Source organism: Parasteatoda tepidariorum, chromosome 10, assembly GCF_982258835.1.
Source record: "Parasteatoda tepidariorum strain Cologne lab strain chromosome 10, Ptep-v5.0, whole genome shotgun sequence".
In the NCBI taxonomy this organism is placed as follows: domain Eukaryota; kingdom Metazoa; phylum Arthropoda; class Arachnida; order Araneae; family Theridiidae; genus Parasteatoda; species Parasteatoda tepidariorum.
The window spans coordinates 24,673,138-24,696,040 of NC_141764.1; the positions used below are offsets into that span (position 1 = coordinate 24,673,138).

The window sequence follows — 22,903 nt, forward strand, 5'->3', positions numbered from 1 at the left end:
CGAAAACAGAGATGTAGCTCTGAGAGACAGATTGCTAGAATTTAAGAAAGACTTTGACAGATTTATCTGTAAAATTTAAGGGTGATAATTTACATCTTCAAGGCAACGAGTTCAATTCGATCCCTACAAAATCAGTTATTTCTGCCTTTCTAAAAAAACTCATTTCGTTGAAGCAGAATTTTGGTTGGAATGAGTTCAGCCAAGCATTCGAAATTCACTCTGATAACGCACAAGAATATTGTTAACACCTTGACTCTTTGCACATGAACTTTTCTGACCGTTTTAAAGATGTTTTGTTCGCTAGAAGTGACTCAATGGGTTTATGGGTTCTGAACCCTTTTGTGAATATTGAAACAGCAGAGGTTCAGATTTACGAGGAATTGGTTGAACTTTTAACTAAGTAAACTTTGAAATGATGATCGTCTCACAGAATTTTTGCTTAAAGGTAACATCAGTCGTCTCTATCCTGGACTGTGGACTATCATTAAACATTTTTTAATTGCCTCCCCTTCCCACTAGCTTGTCGAACGTGGAATCAATGTTGTTACAGATCTTATCACAAAAAGGAGAAATCGACGGAACGAGGGGATTAGCGTCTTCATCTCACTAAAAGTATTGAGCTGACTGTTAAGAAATTGGTTCTGAACCATTAAGTACAATCATCCCACTAACATAGTTACTAGACTGTTTTGCTGATACTACTTTTTAGTGTTAAAAATCATTTTTGTTGTTTCTTTGTTGTATTTTTTTCATTAAGCATATTTGCTTTTATTATAACAAATAGACTGCGATTACCTGCCACGAGAAAATTATCGAGTTAATGAGCACATTATATTTTTTAAAGAGACCAAACAAATTTAAAACGTAAAGAAATTAATATTTTGCTTATAATTCAGCACACCTCCCTCCGTCCCCATGCTCTAAACAACTGCATTTTCACGAAGTGGGGCGTTAAAATGTTTTTTGCTCCTTAAGGGGGCGGCAACGTTAAAAAGGTTGAGAATCTATGGTGTAGAATATCTCAAACTTTTTTTAATCTGATCTAATTTAAGTACCCATTAAACCATTCATGCCTTAGCCTTTTAGAACCATTTATCTAGAACCATATATATAGAACCATATAACTACAATAACTTATAGGTTAGATTTGTCCCACAGGTATTTTTCATAATTATCCCATAACCCAAGGTAGTATAGGTTATAAGGCACCCTTTGGTATATATAAGGTTCCACAAATTCATTATCATTATTTTGGTTGGGCTCATTATTTTTAGAGAAACGGAAACTCAATTATCTAAGAAATTAATGTATACAAACAATTGAAAAGCCAGTGTTCATTTCAAATATTTTCGTTTTTCGTATCAAATGAAATACCATAGTCTTGATCAAGTCTATAATAATACGATAACCAGTAAATACTGTAGACGATGATAAAGTCTATAATTTGTTTTTAAAGTTAACTATGATTGTAATTTAAAATTTTGGATGTCTAATTGATTTACACGTAAATAATCTGGGAAGGAAAAAACTGGCACCTTCAGTCTTTCTAGGTATGTAGCAATGCTCAGTCTTTCTAGGTATGTAGCAATGTTCAGTTTTTCTAAGTATGTAGCAAGTGACTGGGTGGCGCAGTTGGTTTGTCGTCGGCCTTCTGAGCCAAAGTCTGCGGGTTCGATCCCTTGCCCAGACACCGGATTTTCGGGATGCAGAAAATCCTCAGCGGCCATGTCGTATGATAACGCGGCATGTAAAAGATCCCTGAAGTGCCTTATTGGCTCTTGCCATTTCCGGCAAAATTAAATTCTTAGTGCACTGTAGCATCCAAATAGAGTCTCGGTGCTGCCATCTAGTGTGGCAGAAACTAGATGTCCAAATAAACATGACCAACGGCATCTCACCCATTGTGGTGGTCCTGAAAGAGTGGATACCACCTCTGGAGAACGCACTAGATCTGCTCATCGGCAAGACCGATTGTGTACCTCATTGGAAATAAAAAAAAATAAAAAAAGATATATAGCAATGTTCAGTCTTTCGAATGTTAAACTTTGTGAAAAGCACATAAACTTCCTTTGCAACCATAACACGAAATTTTTATTAGCACTAACATTCTTTGTATGTTTACCAATAAATATTTAATACAATCCCTAAAGAGCTTTTAGTAAATACACAAAAGAAAAAAACCTGTGACGATACCAAGAAACCTTCAACAAATTCTGAAACTCCGGTTGATTGAAATCAACAGAATAATACTGTGCTAATTCAATGCAAAATCCTGTTAACAATATGCAGAAAAAATTCATTCTACTTTTGGAAATGAAAGGTGAAGGAGGGAGAAAGTTATAAATGGCGCTGTTAGAGTTGAAGCAGTTTATCATGCAGTAAAACTAACAAGAACATTTTGTAGCTCAGGTTACAAGTAATTTTCAAGTGACTGATGTGAAGCCTGTAAAGCTAAGCAATTTCTAGCAGGTAGGTAGGTACTTAAATTGCTTCGCACTAGAGCTACACAATGGGTTATTGGCGAAGCTCTGAGAAACATCCCTGAGGATGATCCGAAGACATGCCATCAAAATTTTGATCCTCTGCAGAGGCTCCCCCGCTTCGGAAGCTCGACGGCCTGCACGCGAAGCTGAGCACTTTACGGTAGAATAGTTTAACGAGGACCGATACCGCAGGCTGATTTTGATCAGCCTGCGCAGGTCCCCACGCAGACTGATCAAAGTGGTCACCCACCTGCTTTCGTTGGTCTACTGGAAACCATGTCATTACGATCATAATTTCTAGTAAATGTATGCAAACTTTTGTACTGCGTATTTATGACTTATCTATATTTTCTGAATTCATTATTAAGAAAATGCAGTTAAGTTATAAATTAAAGAAAAATATGAGAATGCAGGCATTGTAATGAGTTATTGACTCGCGGTTTGCTTTCCTATCCTAGGTTCCCTTTTAAAGGTTCCTTTTTTTCTTCTTTTCTTCTTTTTTTTTCTTTTTTCTTTTTTGTTCAATGAGTTCTAGCAGATCTCAAAACCTGCTTTAATCACGATCGTGTAATTGCTAAACTTACGCCAGTACTTCTGATTTAATTTTGACTAAATCGTATTTTCTTAATAAAGAATTATTAAATTATAACTTAGTTTGAAATTTAAAAATGCTTGCTTTGTTGAATTTTAATTTTTGCTGTCAAAATATCCGTTGAGTCTGTAATTATTTTTCATTCAACGAGCTCATGCGGAAAGCAAGAGTTGCTTTAATTACGATTGTGTGATTGAACGAAACAATTTACGTCAGAACTGCCTATCTCTATTTAAATTAACTACATTTATTTAACACGACGTACTAAATTAAAGTGGTCAAAACTTTAGTAAAGTCGTAATATGCTCTGTCAAAAGAATGGAATTTATCTCATTAATATTCTCTAGTAAAATGACATCTCAGTTTGATAAGTAATTGCTTGAATTCAAACTATTTCAATTAATAATTTTTTAAATCTGAGAATATAATTTCTGGTCTTATGGAATTTATAAAAAACTGAGAGAAAATCAGAAAAAGTAAAATATGATCTGCGTTTTTTTTTTTTTTCTTCCTCAGCTGGAGGAATATTGGTTAGAAGAGAGAATTTTTGAGAAATTATGTAATATTTTTTTTGTTGCTTAAATTCTAAATAAACTTTCGGAATTTAAATAATTTGGAGGTCTAATATTGATTTTCGAACCTAATCCTGAAATCGAGAGTCCAATTTAATTTTTTAAGCATAATTCTAAAACTTGAAATATCTAATATTAAATGTAAACTATCTAATATTAAATGTAATATTAACTAGAACAAATGAAAATTTCGAATCCTTTGTGTTAATTTCGCTTTTCTGGTGTTCTTTACGAATATGTTCCACTTAGTGCAGCTTTCGCGCTTACATCCAAACCATAGGAGCCGTGGTAGCTCATGCCATTGAGGTAATTGCCATGCCATAATCATGCCATTGCTCGTCTCCCATTGAGGTAACTGAGGTTCAAATCTGAGCGATGGCCAGAAGACCATGATCTTTGGCCAAAAGTCAAAAATGAAATTTTCAACTAAAATATTTGTAGGTAGTTTTAATATAGCCCAAATTAAGTATTAATAATCATTCCAAACATTATAATTTACTTTTTGGACTGACGAGAGTACAATGCAATGAAAAATACGTTTCAAAAAATTTTTCTTAATGTAACTTTTAATTTTTTATTTCAGAAATATCTATAGAAAATTCACCTTACTGTTACATTTTTATCAGAGTAATTAGTCTGAAATTATCGTACAATTTTACAATTTGTTGGATTAGTTTATACTCTTGACAAACTTATAGTTTATATCTCATCATTTGACATTTTACAATGTTTGAATGACTTTCGAAACTTAGTTCCAAAACGCTCCACGACGTAATTAGCTAAGCTTTTTGTTGTTATCTTTGATGTTTCTTCTTTCGAAAAAACCTGCCCCATTTTACCCATATTGCAAAGGTGGACTAAATATACCGAAAAACAAAAATTATGTTTTGTTTTCATGCTTTCGCTTTATTTTGTAATATTACTTCGGAAATATAATTTGCTCTTCATTTTTAATATAAAATTAATATATTTTCATTGCTATATTTAATTATTTAAGCGTACTACATTATTTTTTTTTTATTTTTGCTCGCCATATTTCAGCCGCCATTTTGATTTTTGGGGTACTTTTAGTGTATTTCAAAATTTCAACTATGAATTCAACTTACCTGCACATAAAAAACCCCAAATTTTGAAACAAATTTTATCAAAATACTAATTTTGGCCACAAAACCTTGGATGCTGGCCCACTGTGCGATGGTTGGTCGATACGAATTCTGCTCTCAGCTCACACCGGCTACATTCCCAACATAAAATACTCTCACCGGCAGACCAATCATTGGTTTGAATCTGCTTGCCATCGGGCTACCCAATGGAGATTTCCGTAATCTTCCTCTCAATGCAATGAAAATGAGGGTTAGTCCTGTCAAGAAGTGAGAAATCTGACTCCCAAGCAAGTGGATGACCCATGGTCTGACAGTCAGGTGGGTAACGGAAGCAGAAGGACTCTCTTATATTAGGTATGGAGATAAATGAGCATAGATGTGTCTCGTAGGGGGGAAAACTCTCTCTTTCTGTTGATATGGGTGGAAAAAATAAAAACATTGTGTTCCTATATTAAAATATTTCTGTGTGTATATAGCCGCAAAAGATAACCGAGAATACAATGAAATTTTTTCTTAATTAACGTCCTTGAAATCATTGAGTCTGGACTTCTAACTAGTCTAACGAAGCAAACCACCAATATTTCACATCCCCCCAAGAAATGAAATTTGACTCAATAATTAATCCAGACGTTTTCTTGTCTTCGGAATTAGGTTCAAAATAATAAGGTTTTAGAGTTGAGCATGGATAAACTAAAAAGAAAATGAGTTGGATGTTCAATGCCAGTCCATAAATTAATGAACAAGATTGAAGCATTATTGTGGAAGAAGGAATCGAAATCACTAAAATTTATTTCAAATAATTTTAATTAATTTTTAACTTGCCTAACAACGCGTCAAATTTTGGTAATACAATCAAATTTTGATAAATAACTGTATAAACAATTTCCATTTTCGGCATTTTACAACACGTGTTTGAGTGTTGTGCAAAATTATGGCGTTGTCTACTGTATAATAATATAAGAATTAGTTTAATATCAATCAGTTGCAGTCCATTTGTATAAATAGCTATTATTATCTAAACATTTGCCCAAATCCCTTCTAAACTACTCGACATCACCACACTTGGAATGCTCGAAAATTAGGATCGAACATTGTCCGAAAGTGATGCTGCTAAATGCTGATAATAGTTGAGTATTTGTTTCCGAATTTATTGTTGGGAACAGTTACTAATTCTGAAGCCCTTTTGTGGATCCCGTAATCTTGAAAGATTAGTTTCGATTAGCTGATTTTTAATGATTTGTTTTCCTTCGCAATTTCATAAGGAACGACTAACAAATAGTTAAAATGTGAATATTTATCGTGGAATATTTATCAGAACAGAGCAATGCGGGTAAAGGAAAGAATTTTATGCTACATTGCACATGTTTATGAACCTTCTTGACATTTATACAAAAGGCATTATTATCAAGACATTTTATACAAAATGAATAGGAATTGGTCAACAAAAAGATATTTAAACTAGTGTATTGCAAAAATTTTAAACATTTAAAGCAATGTTAGGCAATTTGATTACGCTTAGCACAAACTAAAGAGAGATTTTAAATAATTATTTCCCAGGAACTGTTTTATCGAATAGAATCTGAAGATAGGTAGACGCAAAATGTTACGTAATTAACAGATATAAAATGCCTTGCAGTTTAACGTGACGTGAGAGAATTCAGAATACAATTAAAATGAAGAAATTTTGAAATTATTTAAATATTGAAACTGCTTGTTTTTTAGATTTCCTCTCTCTCCCCTATTTTTTGGAATAAAAAATCCGAATTCTTTTAAAAAAATTTACAAAAGAAAAAAATATTCTTTTTGCTTTATATCTATCTCAACTTAAACCATTAGGAATTAAGTGTGCCCTCCAAATCATGATGATTGTCATCTAGTTGTTAAAAATATGATGGCTACGTCAAAAGTTAGTCATAGCATTCCAGCTTAGTTAACAGTTAGCTATAATACAGTTGGATATATTAGTATAATCTCAAAGAATTATATCAATAATGAACCAAAATATAGTGCAAATCAAGGCCTCTATTAGCAAATATTGTTATACGAAAAAAATGCTTACGGCTTACTTTCGTTTCCCAGAAATATTATTTAATAATTACTTTAATAATTATTTATTATCAAAGAACAAAATATGTAAAATGTTGTAAAGATGTGTACACGTTTCTTGTTGTTAACTTAAAATTAACTGAGATCTTGGTAAGTATCTAATTAACTTGGAAATTAACCTTGTCTTTCTAAATAGTTGCGATTTCTCTAAAAAATCGGGATCAACAAAGCTTGAATGAAAAACTGAAATTTAAGTAACAATTTGAACAGAAATAGAACTTTTTTCTGGATAAATTATTAAAATTTATAACAGGAAGTTCACATTAGATAAGAGTACGTTTGGCACACAGGCTCAATTGACACACTAAATTGACACAAAGGCACCCCTCTGTTTTTCTTTTGCATACACCTTTTGAGAATACTGGCTTATTTGCTGACAGAAAAGAGCATCCCTGGAAAATGGGGAACGCATTCTATACAATATCCAACAAGTGGTTCTTCTGCTGCACACTCCTCCTTCCATCTTTAGTAAAACTTTTACTTAGAGAATTTTAACCATAAAAAAAACTAACCTAAGAATATATAATCACTAAAAAAATAACCTATAAGATTACTTCTAAGGCAAACAATATTTTTATTTTATAGCCGTCGTTGAACAGTCAACCCAATTTGTGGATTTACGACTACTAATGTTCAACTACGTAGCCTTGTAATCTTGAACCGAATCCACAAGACAAGTAAACTCCTGGATTAAGTATTGGGAGAAATTTGCCTTTGTGGAGGACTTTTGGTGGAACTAACCAGCATTTGCGTTACATGTAGAAGAAGACCACTAGAGCCTCCCACGGTTAGCCTGACAGCAAAAGGACTCTAATCCATAATCCGTCTACCACTGAGGATATTTCACGTCGTCACTATGATCGGTGCAAGCAGAATGCGGATTCATATCGACCAGTCTTCACGGGATTCGAACCAGTTCACCTCATTGGAAGGCGAACTCTCTCTCCCCTGAGCCATCGCGACATTAATCAAAACGATGCAGTTCCGTAATGTGTTTTATTAAATTTTTACAAATTAGATCACAAGCATTGTTTTTTATTGCAAAACTGAAGCTGTACTCCATGTTATTATTATTCGGTATTTTCAGAATTGACATAAAGAACATTGACTGTTGTTGAATAAACCTTGATCAACAGTCATGAATAGCAATGACGAACTCACAAAAGTCATAAAAATAAAATATTATTCGATGAAGAGGATGTTTTCAAAGGAGGACAAAGGCAATAAGTCTGTTTTCGCAGTATTTTTTGTTTGTACGTCATCACTGTGCTCGGTGCAAGCCGGATGCGGAAATCGTATCGCCCGGCCCTCGAAGGGATTCGAACCCGGTTCACGTCATTGGAAGGTGAACGCTCTATCCCCTGAGCCATCACGGCTCCAAGCAAACAATATCTTAACGATGGAGGAAATAATTTTCAGAAGATTAAATCTGGGTCACGCTCAGAGCTCCCCTTACCTGTCGCTCCGGGCTATCGCCTGCCTAGCCCGACCCTGACTGTACTTATCAGAAAAATGAATTATATAAAGATATTGTTCTGAAATATCCTTCATAAAGATCTATTGTTCCGAGGAATGTACCAAAAGATTGTAATGCTCTGAAATTTGTCGCGTAACAGACTCTACTATTCTGAAGATTGTACGATAAAATTGTATTATTTTGTTTTGTTTTGTATTATACTGTTAAATTTTCACTATTAAAGACTACTGTTCCTAAAACTGTAGCATAAAATTTAATAATTTTAAATTATCCTTAAAACACTATACTATTCTGAAAACTATGCAGTAAGATTTTACCATAGAAAACAATATAATATATTATTCTAAAGAGAGTACTATAAGAATATTTTGTTCTAAGAACACTTCAATCGAATTTGTAACTTAAGAATGTCGCAAATCTTCTAAAAAATTTAATATGGTATAACTTTTTCGCTAAAGAAGAGAATGGTGTTCCTGTCTTAAAGCTTTTCAGAATAATTTCAACAATTTAATTTAAGTAAAATTAAAGCGAAAGTTTTTTGTTTCCCTCGTAATTTAAACTTTCTTTATAACTACTTAAATGAGACAAAGACATGCTATTCACATTAATCTCTTAAGTTTTGCATGAGACAACGCCCTAAATGCAAAACTCATTAAATCTCTAAACATGAAAGTGTTTTAAATTATCAGAATAATTTATTCGCGTGTTAATGTACAACAGATAAGCTTTATTTTAACAATTGGATAACATCCTTGCATTCATTTTCTGAAGGTCAAGTTTTTCAGTAAATGTCAAGGTCAAATACTAGGTATTAATTTTGAATTTTTAGCTTAACAGTGACACTGAGAGAAATTTCTCTGAAAAATGGTAAAATAATAGTTCATTTAATTGTTAATTTATTTATATTCGATCAAAACAGTTAAATTTACCATTAAAAAAAGATAGTATTCAAACTGTTTACCGTGAAAAAATCGGTTACTGACTGTTTTCACCTAATACGGTTAAAAAACCATAATTTTATCAGTGCCAACTAGAATAATCTGGATGTGTAAAATCAATAGTTCGATTTTCCAAAACTTGTTATTCTTGTAATAAAGCAATCATTCAATTATTATTTATGTACCATCTTTAACATAATTTAAGAAAAATTTTAACCATCATCTTCAAAACTATAAGATAATCTCACATGTCATTGTCAAACTATGAAAAAATTATGATAATAAATAATCATGAATACAAATAATCATGACTGTAAAAATAAAAATCTATAGTTGATAATCCCTATCACTTCAAGCATTCATTATTAATGATTACTAGCAATCATGATCATAAGCATTTTTATAAATAATAAAAAACCATAATTGTTCAGTACATGACTAATTATAATTATGATAAGAATTAATCGTGATTGCAAGTACAAGTAGGGGAGAGTGGGGTCAATTGTAACACTTTTTACTTAACTATTTTTAACTAACAAAAAATCCAATATATTATTAGTACTAATTGACAGACGAGTAAAGTAGACTATCCTCCACTAGAAAAAAAAATACCTTAGTTTAAATGTTATTATATTAGCTATTAACAATTTTTGACAGTCGTGCACTTGTTACAATTGTCCCCACTTACGGGGTCAATTGTAACAGTTCATAAATTCAACTAAAATATAGTTAATTATACATATTATCATAGTTGTGATATATTTTTTTTATTGATCAAAATAGTAGTGACATTTTAGGAGTAGAAATAATAATGAGCAGAAACCTGAAGGGTTAAACTTATAACTTTAAGGGGTTAAAAATTTTCATTTCTGCTGTGAAAGGTGACAAATAAAATAATGCACATGCAACATAATATAAATGATATAGGAAACTATTGGGGGTTCTTAAAGAGTTAAGTAATGGTTTGTAAACAAGAGATTATTTAATTTTAACTGTTGCAATCGTCCCTTTACTTATTGTTACAATAGTCCCCAAGACGCCATTTCAGCTTCACTTGTTAGAAACAATTCTAGTTAATTAACAAAACCAATTTTTTTTTACTGAAATGTTAATTAAGGTGTCCACTTACATATTCGGTAATTAATTTTTATTTGTTTAAACGAAATTACTTTGTTGCAATATAATATTCTAATACCAAAAAAAGTACTTGCGTAGCGTGAAAATATCTTTTGTGATGTAACTCTTTCGAAAGTACATAAAAATAGTTGCCAGCAAGGGTGTACATGTAGATTTATTATATACACCTTGTGCGCCATCTAGGAACCAAATCTAGAACCCGACACTCGAAATTTTTGCTCTGTTGTAATCGTATCCTGTTACAATTGACCCCACTCTCCCCTACCCATAATAAAAGGAACACGATTATGATTACCAGTACTCACATCCTAACGATAAGTAATCATGATACCTGAAGTCGGTGCAACTAAAATATCAAATTTTGTTATTCTAGTAGCAAAACATCCATTAAATTATCATTTCAACAACCTATAACATTTATTTTAACAAAATTTGACACATGCTTGACAATTCCTGTTACTTTGAAAAACTTTTAAATCTGAAGTAGCTGTGCATCTATCTTCACTATGACAAGAGACCCTCTCGTGTCATTGTCTCAAAGGGATGATCAGAGCCCGAATTTATTATGATGGATTATGTTGGCTCAACCTCCCTTGTAAGCTCGAAATTCGAGATCCAGAATTTTTTTTTCCTAAATTTTCTTCTCCTTTCTTGTTGAGGATAAAGTGTTAATCAAATGATAACATAAGCAAGAATTTCCTTTTTTTTAATCTTTTCTAAAAAGTACTTAGGGATTTAAAGGGAAAGAAAAACATAGTTAAGGGTTCGTAAAATAATATTCCAGATAAAGTGACACTTTGAAAAATGATGAGTTCTTTGAACTTTTCGTATAAATAATCTAATAAATGGGCATGTCAAAATATATTTTGCGAAATTACTTTAGGACTGAGGGTGTAGATACTGATAAAATTTATATTAAAACCTTTTTTATACATACCGATAGAATGAGGAATATAAAAATCAACCAACTGAATTTTTTTGGGTTATTTTATGCACGAAATTGACAACCATCAATTGTTAAATTTTCAATCATCCCCTTATCTTGCTATTTCGTGGACGAAACAAAGAAAAAAAGATATCATCCTGAATAAATTTAGTTTTAACAATCGGGATTTCGCGAACCAAGATTCAATCTTAATGGTTCAAAAGAGTGATCAAAAATATGCTAATTAATCAATACAGAACATGTTTTTGGTTGAAAAAGCCATACTTTTTAAACTTTTTTTTCTTTCTAACGACAGGTACTGAACTTTTTATTTTACTCGGAAGATGCCGGAGGTGTTGCTCATTTAACGTTACTTAAACTTTTATTTCTTAAGAACAATTTGAGAGATTTCATTCTCATTTCGTATTTTGTTATTTAAAATTTCATTCAACAGAAAAATTTGTGTGCCTTAAACAGCAAAAGCAAATTCTGGGAAATTACCCATGCTGTATGGTACAGAAATGTTTGGTTAAAAACATAATTCTGGTATTAAAATACACATAAATGGATTCATAACATTCACGTCTGTCTGATTCTTGGAACAAACAATTAGGAGTAAAGATAGAATTACTAGAGACACGTCCAAGTTTCCCCAGTCAATCAAATCGGTTTTAATGTTTTACGTGCTGCCTACTTAAGTACTGATTCATAAAATTTCAAAACCTTTTTTTTCTTACTCGATAATGCATTTCACTCCCTTTATTTCACAAATACAGGACTTTCGTTACATAATTCCTTCAAATACAAGGCATTAAGATTCAAATTAACTTTCGTTAATTTGAGTTAAAGCTAATTCTAATACACATAAATGATTCAAAATTTCATATGAAATGCTCTTAAAATGTTGGAAAAGTCTGTAGTAGTAGTTTGCAACTCTGTAAATAACTCGCTTCAAAAAAGTGCTTTGCAAATCCTATGTGTATACTTTTATGAGTTCATTTTCGGAAAGGATACTAAAACTATACATTAAAAAATATCTTTACAGCAGTTTATATAATTTACACATGCATTTTTTTAATAAAGAATTTCCTCTTTTTCTTTTAAAGCTAAGTTTAATTAATTTATTGGATAGCATGAAATGGAAAATTTCGATGCTATGTGTAAAAGTCTGTAGTAGTAGTTTGCAACTCTGTAAATAACTCGCTTCAAAAAAGTACTTTGCAAATCCTATGTGTATACTTTTATGAGTTCATTTTCGGAAAGGATACTAAAACTATACATTAAAAAATATCTTTACAGCAGTTTATATAATTTACACATGCATTTTTTTAATAAAGAATTTCCTCTTTTTCTTTTAAAGCTAAGTTTAATTAATTTATTGGATAGCATGAAATGGAAAATTTCGATGCTATGTGTAAAAGTCTGTAGTAGTAGTTTGCAACTCTGTAAATAACTCGCTTCAAAAAAGTGCTTTGCAAATCCTATGTGTATACTTTTATGAGTTCATTTTCGGAAAGGATACTAAAACTATACATTAAAAAATATCTTTACAGCAGTTTATATAATTTACACATGCATTTTTTTAATAAAGAATTTCCTCTTTTTCTTTTAAAGCTAAGTTTAATTAATTTATTGGATAGCATGAAATGGAAAATTTCGATGCTATGTGTAAAAGTCTGTAGTAGTAGTTTGCAACTCTGTAAATAACTCGCTTCAAAAAAGTGCTTTGCAAATCCTATGTGTATACTTTTATGAGTTCATTTTCGGAAAGGATACTAAAACTATACATTAAAAAATATCTTTACAGCAGTTTATATAATTTACACATGCATTTTTTTAATAAAGAATTTCCTCTTTTTCTTTTAAAGCTAAGTTTAATTAATTTATTGGATAGCATGAAATGGAAAATTTCGATGCTATGTGTAAAAGTCTGTAGTAGTAGTTTGCAACTCTGTAAATAACTCGCTTCAAAAAAGTGCTTTGCAAATCCTATGTGTATACTTTTATGAGTTCATTTTCGGAAAGGATACTAAAACTATACATTAAAAAATATCTTTACAGCAGTTTATATAAATTACACATGCATTTTTTTAATAAAGAATTTCCTCTTTTTCTTTTAAAGCTAAGTTTAATTAATTTATTGGATAGCATGAAATGGAAAATTTCGATGCTATGTGTAAAAGTCTGTAGTAGTAGTTTGCAACTCTGTAAATAACTCACTTCAAAAAAGTGCTTTGCAAATCCTATGTGTATACTTTTATGAGTTCATTTTCGGAAAGGATACTAAGACTATACATTAAAAAATATCTTTACAGCAGTTTATATAATTTACACATGCATTTTTTTTAATAAAGAATTTCTTCTTTTTCTTTTAAAGCAAAGTTTAATTAATTTATTAGATAGCATGAAATGGAAAATTTCGATGTTATAAGGAACTCCAACATTTATTTCTTTTTACTTAAACCTTATTTCAAGTAAAGTATGAAGTCTACATGTAAAACAGATATCTTTCAAAAATTGATTTTAGTTTTCTTGAACAAAGTCTGGGGGATATCCCATGAAGATAAGTCACAGATGTTTCAATATTTAATATTAAACTCTCGTTTTTCATTCAAAATTTTCCTCAAAAGTTTCTTCTTTTTCAAAGATTTTCACTTATTAAAATGCATATAAAATTTTAGATTATTTTTTGATTACTAGTTATGTATTAAAAACACATTTATCAAAAATTTATTAATTTGTGCTATTATTCATCTTCGATTGTGCCAATTTTATTGTCGTATGTGAGTATAAATTTTCATTTTAGTTCATTGATGCTGTTTAAAGTTCGCTAGACAGAGAAAATAAAAAATTTAAAAAAAAGAAAAGAAAAAAACAAGATTTTAGCTCCTTAAACTCAAACAAAGTAGCTTTCATTTAAACTTTGTATGCTTTTTTATAAAAAATTTTTTATATAACTGTCGTTGAACAGCCGACCCAATTTTTGGATTAAACTCAACAAAGTAGCTTTCTCTTAAACTTTGCATGCTTTTTTTTATATATATATTTCTTAATATAACCGTCGCTGAACAGCCGACCCAATTTTTGGATTAAAATCAATAAAGTAGCTTTCAATTAAACTTTGTATGCATTTTTTTTAATATAACCGTCGTTGAACAGCCGACCCAATTTTGGGATTAAACTCAACAAAGTAGCTTTCACTTAAACTTTGTATGCATTTTTTTTTATATAACCGTCGTTGAACAGCAGACCCAATTTTTGGATTTACAAATATTAATGTTCAGCTACGTAGCCTTGTAATTTCGAACCCAATCCAGAAGACAAGGGAACTCCTGGATCAAGTATTAGGAGAAACTTGCCTTCGTGGAGGACTTTTCGATGGAACTAACCCGCATTTGCGTTACATGGAGAGAAACACCACGAAAAATTCCCACGGTTAGCCTGAAGGCAAGGAGACTCCAACCCATAATCCGTCTACCAATGAGGATGTTTCACGTCAGCACTGTGGTCGGTGCAAGCCGAATTCTGAATTCGTATCGACTGGGATTCGAACCCGATTCACCTCATTGGAAGGCGAACGCTCTATCCTCTGAGCCATCGCCAAATGTACAACGACGGTTATAAAATAAAATATTTGTAGTGACGCTTACATGTTGGAGAAAGTTTGTACACACAGTAATTTTTAAATAATTTGCTTTCTTATTACTTTCATATTATTCAATAATTGTCACCCTGTATCACTCAAAATGTCTTACATGGAGGAAAGTTTATCCGCATATATATTATCTTGAAATTTTCTTGTCTTATTGGTGACATTCAAATTCATAGGCTGCGGGGTAGCTTGTACAGAACTGTTAATAGAATTGTTTTCGGCACTAGTTGTAAAACTATGTAAAATTAGATAACGTTATATATTTTCTGTGTTGGACGAATTCGGACTCACGTCCCCTGCAGCTATGTGATCTATTACTCGTTCGACTATGTACGATTTTCATCGTTCCTCCCTCCACCTAACACTAATGTTGGTTAGTTACACTTACAACATCCAAAAGAAAATCAGATTTGTCTCAATGCTTGATATAAGGGTTCATTTGTCGTCTGAGTCGGGCTCAAAATTGAGTCGAACATTTGTTGCAGCATCCGGGATAAAGCGTTTATACTTTATCCAGGAGTTTCCTCGTCTTCTGTATTGCAGGGGTAATTGTGAGCCCAACTTAAAAATCCTTCAAAATTTCTTGAGTAAAATCATTAGTTACGCATTTCAAAAAATTAATGTCTTTATAAATTTAAATCATTGATATTTTCACGACATGAAATTCTAAGTAAATTATATGCAGCATAATTTAAATTAATAATTATGTATAAGTTTACTTTTATCTCTAATCACATTTATTATTCTACCAGGAAAAATATTTACAAATGAAAGAGATCCCGAGAATAAATTCTAGTTCTAATATTTTTAAATAAAATATACAAGAATTTTAATACATAAATGTGATTGATGATTTCTTGAAACTTCTGGACCTTGGATTTGCGGAAATTTTCTGATCACGGTGAGCAAAAATCCGGAAATCCGGACTTTTATCTCTGGTATTGTGCTTATACCCCGAAGAGCCATTACATTATGACCTCCCTGCTAATAACATGTAGGACCACCTTTAGCCCTCAAAACTGCTAGCACCCACCGTGGCATTGATTCCACAAGGTGCTGATAGGCAGTCTGAGGTATCTGGTACCAAGCGCTCACCAACTGGTCCTGCAATTCCCTCACATTGCGAGGGAGTAGCGTGGCAGCACGAATTTGGTTTTCCAAGTAAGACCACAAATGCTCTATTGTTTAACGTCTGGTGAATTTGGGGGCCAAGACATGACTTGAAAGTCACTGGAATGTTCCCCGAACCAATCCATGACGACCCTCATGACATAGTGCATTTTCCTGTTGGTAAACACCATCCTCCGCAGGAAAAACTGTTGCCATGAATGGGTGAACCTGGTCTGCTACTATGTTCAAGTAGCTTACAGACGTCAGGGATTGTTTATGAGGATTATGGGTCCTAATTTGCTCCATGAAAACTTGTTCCTATATATATATATATATATATATATATATATATATATATATATATATATATATATATATATATATATATATATATATATATATATATATATATATATATATATATATATATATATATATATATATATATATATATATATATATATATAATAAATAAATAAATACAAGAAAACACGAAGAAAGTTAAGGAAAACAATAAGTTTCCTTAACTTTCTTGCAAATCCATTTCAGGTAAATCCATTGCCAAAATTATTTACTAAATAATTTCTTTGTTAATTTGTATAATTTTTCCATGTGCAAATCCATTTTGGGCAAATCCTTGGTTAGAATTATTTACTAAAACTCCTTTACTAAATTATTCCCTTTGTTAATCTATGCAGTTTTTCCATGTGCAAATCCATTTCGGGCAAATCCGTGGATAAAATTGTTTGCTAAAAATTTCTTTATCAATTTATACAATTTTCCATGTTCCAAATCCATTTCGGGCAAATCCGTGGCTAAAATTATCTACCAAATTTTTTTCTTTGTTAATTTTTCCATGTGCAAATCCATTTCGGGCAAATCCGTGTCAAAATTATCTATTGAAGAAATTTTTTCTTTGATAATTTAAATAATTTTTCTATGTGCTAATCCATATCGTGCAAATCCGCGGCTAAAATTATCTGCAAAACAGGCAATTTATGTTTCTCTTTTCTATTTTATATTTTTTCTTAAATAAACATCTATCTTCTAAAACTATTTCTGATCAATTTTTAAAATTATCCAGTATAATATTACCTTGCGCACATCCATTGCGGGCCCATCCTTGGTAACTAACAAATCATAACTCAGAATAACAATCACTTCAGCAGTGCAGTAAGAACGACACTTCAAAACCCTCTTGTTACACTCAATTTGCGCTTTTGTTTTCATCTTTTGTTTTCATATTTTGTAATCTGGCAATCCTTCTGCGAAAACATTTTTAAATCATTCTTGAAAAATATCCGTCCAAGTAAGTTGATCTGATTTTGCTGCTCGCTTTATAGTCCCCCCTTTTTAATGTTTTTTCTTTTTTTTTATTTTATTATCTGTTTTTACATGTTATTTTTCTTATTTGTACTTTTTGTGATCTATTTTATTTGTTGTTATTTAAAAAAAAAATTTTTTTTTTGAGTGCTCCTCACACTATTGTATTAATATATTTAGCTTTGGCTTTATTGATACAATATCAGAAAGCACTCTGTTTTGCGGATATAATCGTGTGGGCTGAAGAAAAGATTATATCTTTTTTTCCGATTTTTTATTAAATTTTTTTTTTTAAATAAACTGTTGTTTGTTATTTTTTTACTTATTATTCCTCCCTCCCTTTTCTCATTTGTCTATTATTTTTCTTTGTTTTCTTCGTTATGAACGTTAACGAAGAAAACATATATATATATATATATATATATATATATATATATATATATATATATATATATATATATATATATATATATATATATATATATATATATATATATATATATATATATATATATATATATATATATATATATATATATATATATATATATATATATATATATATATACATAAATGGAAGGTTTATTCTTCGTAATCAAATGTATATTCAGCAGCTTTTTCTCACCGGTTATGAAATTATAATAAAACAATGATATTTAAAAAAATAAAAACTTAATCTTACCTGTAGGCTTTGGATGAGGTAATCTCATACGTCCCATGGGATTTCGAACATGAACATATGAAGGCATGGTTGTAAAGTCCGGTTGCGAATGAGATCCGTTAATGCTGTTGATACGATCAAGATCGTTTAACAGAGTGCTCATTTCTTTCTAACAGCACTTTTTGAGCTTCTCGTACCACATTCTGGAAGAGGCGGATTTCTTTGAGACTCACTTTACGAACGCTTTCGTCTTTAAAAATCGAGTACAGGCCATCTTTGTACACATTAGTTCAGTTTATATAGAATTGGAGCTCAAGTCACTAGCACTTTTAAGAACCATCGATTAAATTGTGTAAAATGCAATTATTTGAATTGAGGTGATGTTCGTAATCTTTCAAGAATAATCATGAGTCATTAATAAATGTACATTTTCTGGGATAAAGGTGGCTTTAAATGTATAACGATGTATATGAACATGGTATATCGAAATAAATTACTTGAAATGTATTATTTGAAAAAAAAACATAATTTTAATTCTATAGCAGCACCATTCTCGTGAAGTTCAAACATTTAGCACATGTTGATAAAAATTAGTTCAGCATCAATAAACTCTCAAAGTATTCAGCATATGAATTAGTTTCATAACTACTTCGCGTCGTTTTTATTTCCAGATGGGTTTTTCATTTTCATAAATTTATCTTCTGAAATGATGAATTGTTTTTTAGGAAAACATAAATTATTCACAGATTCTGTTACTCGGCTCGGCTCATTAGGAGAAATATTTTCAAAGCAAGTGGTGAATCTGAAAAATAAAAAAGATATGTGTGTTAAAACTATCGGGGTTAAAACTATTGAAAAATCAATTATTATTAATTGCAGAAAGTTAATGTTATCTATTTCACCCTATAACTACTCTCAGCTGTGATGACAGAATAAATTCTTTGTCTGTAATCTAAAATGACTGCTTTGTACAATTTTGTACTATTTCATTATTTATTGTCATTTATAACTAGCAAAAAATATCGTAAACATACTTTGACCTTTTAAAAAATATCATAATTACGCTCATTAATTTGATCAATTGATAAGTATAATAATCATATTTAACAAACACTAGACGACCGTAATTTTCATATTTTATGAACATTTATTGAGCATTTAGTGACATATTTAATGACACATTTAAAAAACACTTGATTAGTGTATTAGTTATATTTATTGAACATGATAGTCGTATAATAGTCATAAAGAGCACTTGATGAGTATAATAATCATATTTAATGAACATTTCTTCAACATTTAGTAACATATTTAATGAGTATAATTTTAATGTTCCTAATATTGTGAGCATATTTAATGTTCATTTACTGAACATTTAGTGACACATTTAATGAAACCTTCATGTTTGTAATAGTTATGTTTATTTGAACATAAGATACGTATAATAGCATATTTAATAAACACTTGATGAGTGTAATAGTCATACTTAATGAACATTTACTGAATATTTAGTGACATATTTAACGAATACTTGATGAGTGTAATAGTCATATTTAATGAACACAAGATACGTAAAATAGTCCTATTACTGATTACTTGATGAGTGCAATAGTCTATTTAATGAACACTTGGCTAGTTCATGATAGTTATATTCAAAGGAAATTTTAGGTTCTATAATTTTTTGGAATTCTCGTTGATTCTATGTTTTTTTGTTCATTATTTTTAACTATCTCGAATGATAAGTCGGTATGACTTTATATTGTTTCAATACTTCATAACTTGTAAAAATTATAGAATTTGAGCATCTAAAAATATATTGTAGGACAATTGATAAGTATAGCAGCTATATTTAAAGAAAAATTCAACCACCTTTAACCTTTTTATTAGGTTTTGTATCTTTATCTGCAAAGAATGTCGACTAACTTTTATTATTTAAGAATGTATATGTTGTGAGGATAATTTCAAGAATATAATAAAGCTATACAATTAAAAAGAATTATTCTTGCTTTATAAATATTACTTGTAATTTTCTTAAATAAAATCTCTATAATCATTCATTACATGTCCCATACACACTAAGGATTAAGTGATTTCACAGTAAATTAAAAATTACCCAAAGGATAATGTATTTCATCAATAAAATGCTTTAGCATTCGCTTAGCTCATTAATTATTCACAACACAATAATTTGCATCATAATTCTCCCAATTGTATAGAAAATATATTAATGGTTCATGATTAAAGTAAAATACACAAACAAAAAAACTTTCTTTACTATCTAAAATGATAAAATAACTACGTTAACGTACAAGAAAAATTCAAAAAATTATCTAAAAAATTAAAAACATATTTTTGGCCTCATGGAATATTTAACTTGTTTTCCTATCTAAGTACTTTACTTTGGTTATGTACTCATTACAGATTCGGGCAAAATCCTTTAAATAAATAAATAAGATTCAACAGCCATTTAATTTTAATTTTGTTCACGTTTAAAACTTCTACAACAGTTAAAAAAATCACTGTATACTGCTTTTCTGTAGAATTATTTCATAGAAATATTTTAAAAGGTTTTAAGAAACTTTTGGTAAAACTCTCTACGGGATTTTAATAAAGCTTTAATGTAAAAAAAAAAATATTTCAGATTTCCGTTCAAAGAAAAATTTAGTATTGAATTTTAGTTTCCTTTTATCCACTAATTGAAAAATTGTTTAGAAGATAAATTCGTAAGAGAATTATGTAATTTTCTTTCTCCTTAAAACGTTTCGATTAAAGACGAGCAGTTTTATTGAAAAAATTTCACAAGAAAAGTCTTTTTATATTTGCTAATAATAAACTATTGTTTGAACGCAATCTTTTACTGAATTGTATTCTTTTTTAAACATATATATTTCAATTTTTTAAGAAAATTAATGTTTCTTAATTGCTTAGTCTTTCAGTTTATAAAATTCATAGTTCGTATAACTTCCACAAGGGAGACAAAATGCATAACAGCAAATGGTTTTAACTCGCAGTTGCGAAAGAATATTTCGTGAGATAACACATTTTTACTTTAACTTTGAAATAATAAATTGCTAATGTTTATATTAAAATAAGATTTTTTACATGAATTTTTTTTTAAAAAATAAATTTGAAATATTCTTCAACAAAAAAATCTATTTCAGTTCATTGACTGACATATAGACCATTTTAATTTTATATTAATATCTATTACTTGTCATACTTTAACGTAATGAAATTAGTAACTGAAATGTAATATATTGTTTGATATATACAATTATAAACATGATATATATATTTTTTCCAATGCCCGCCTGGGGAATGACCTACGCCATACAGGCATCCAAAAGGCAGATTTGTTGGCCACTCTTTCAGGGGCACCATATTAGGTGGGCCAACGTTACTCCCACAGTAAGAACATACAGTACAGAGAAGGAAAGAACATCCATGCCTTGTCCCGGATTCGAACCCAGAACCTTTCTGATGCAAAGGCAGTTCCCTAAACCCAACACAAACCGGTCGGCACATGATATATATAATTATATATTTAAAATTATATAAAATTATATATAATTATAAACACAAATAAATGCTATACAATGCAACATTGAAAGATTCAAAGAATCTTGGAAGTTTTTTTTATTTTTATGGATAAGTTTTACCGAATTTCAAAAGCTTTACCATAGAGAATTTTGAAATTTCTCTCAATGAAATATTTCTGTTCGATCTTAACTTCTAAAGAGTACTTATTTTTTAGTTTTAATCTTTCAACAAATTGCAGATTTTTTAACTAAGTTTTTCTAATTATTTACAGCCAGCTAATGTTTATAAGTACTACACGTACTTATCATTTAGATACATACCAGCAGATAATTTTCACTCTCAAAAACGAAAAAAGTATCCAATGCTTAATGCAGTGATTCTCAACCTGTGGGGCGCGCCCCCCTAGGGGGGCGCGAGCACACTATCGAGGGGTGGCGCGAGAATATTCAAGAGAAAATATTATTTTTAAAAAAATGATTAACTGTATGAAAGGAAAGCGCACAAACACATAGAAAACAAAATACATTTCGACATATTTAATAACTTATTAAATTGAAATAACTTATTGAATCAAAACTTAAGGTAGGGAGCCAAAAATGGCTTTGCTTTGAGGATTTTTCCTAATTTTCTGGTTAAGTCTGTGTGGCTGAAATTTTTTTTGTAACATCTTACACCTATCTCTAATATATATCACGTATACTTTTAATTGTAAAATAAAATTTCATTTATTTTATAGTACAATTTCAAAATTGTAGCTTCTACGCCTAAAGTTTCCCATAGGTTCCAAAGGTGAGCCATATATTGAAATCACTTTTTCACTTACTCAAATTATCCTTAGAAAAAATATTTAGACTGGCAAACGTCTTTTAAAAAGGCACTTTAAGTGTCTTGTTGGTAGGAACAAGTCTCCCGATTTTGAAAAAGATATTTGTTTTTTCAGAGTGTATAATTTGTTTATTGATTTTACATTGATAGTTCTTGTGTGAAGTCACTAGCGATTCTTTCAATCTTTATTACTGAGTTAATTTTTTCAAAAGGATTAACTAACAAGAATTAAATAACCATACTAGAGTGAACTAACCTAACCCATAACTAGTATAAAAATACCCATATTTACAAGAAAATACCAGAATCGACCACAAAAACACTCATAATTACCAGAAAAATAAAAAAAATACCTGAAAAATTACTTTGAAATGCAAACAATACAAAAAACTTGTAACAAAATATCGCAATTTCTGCTAAAATGCAGAGAACGTCAAAATATTATAAAAGTTTAAAAAA

General features: G+C 30.3%; 1 protein-coding gene across 1 annotated transcript in view; it reads right to left on the reverse strand.

Moving 5' to 3' along the window:
- Window positions 1-22,903, reverse strand: part of LOC107454237 (uncharacterized) — a 170,919-nt gene that overhangs the window by 87,393 nt on the left and 60,623 nt on the right. Inside the window, exon 2 of the mRNA XM_043043231.3 lies at window positions 18,101-18,881. Coding sequence (XP_042899165.2) covers window positions 18,101-18,242 — 142 coding nt within the window. The 5' untranslated portion in view covers window positions 18,243-18,881. The remainder of the gene's footprint in view (window positions 1-18,100; window positions 18,882-22,903) is intronic.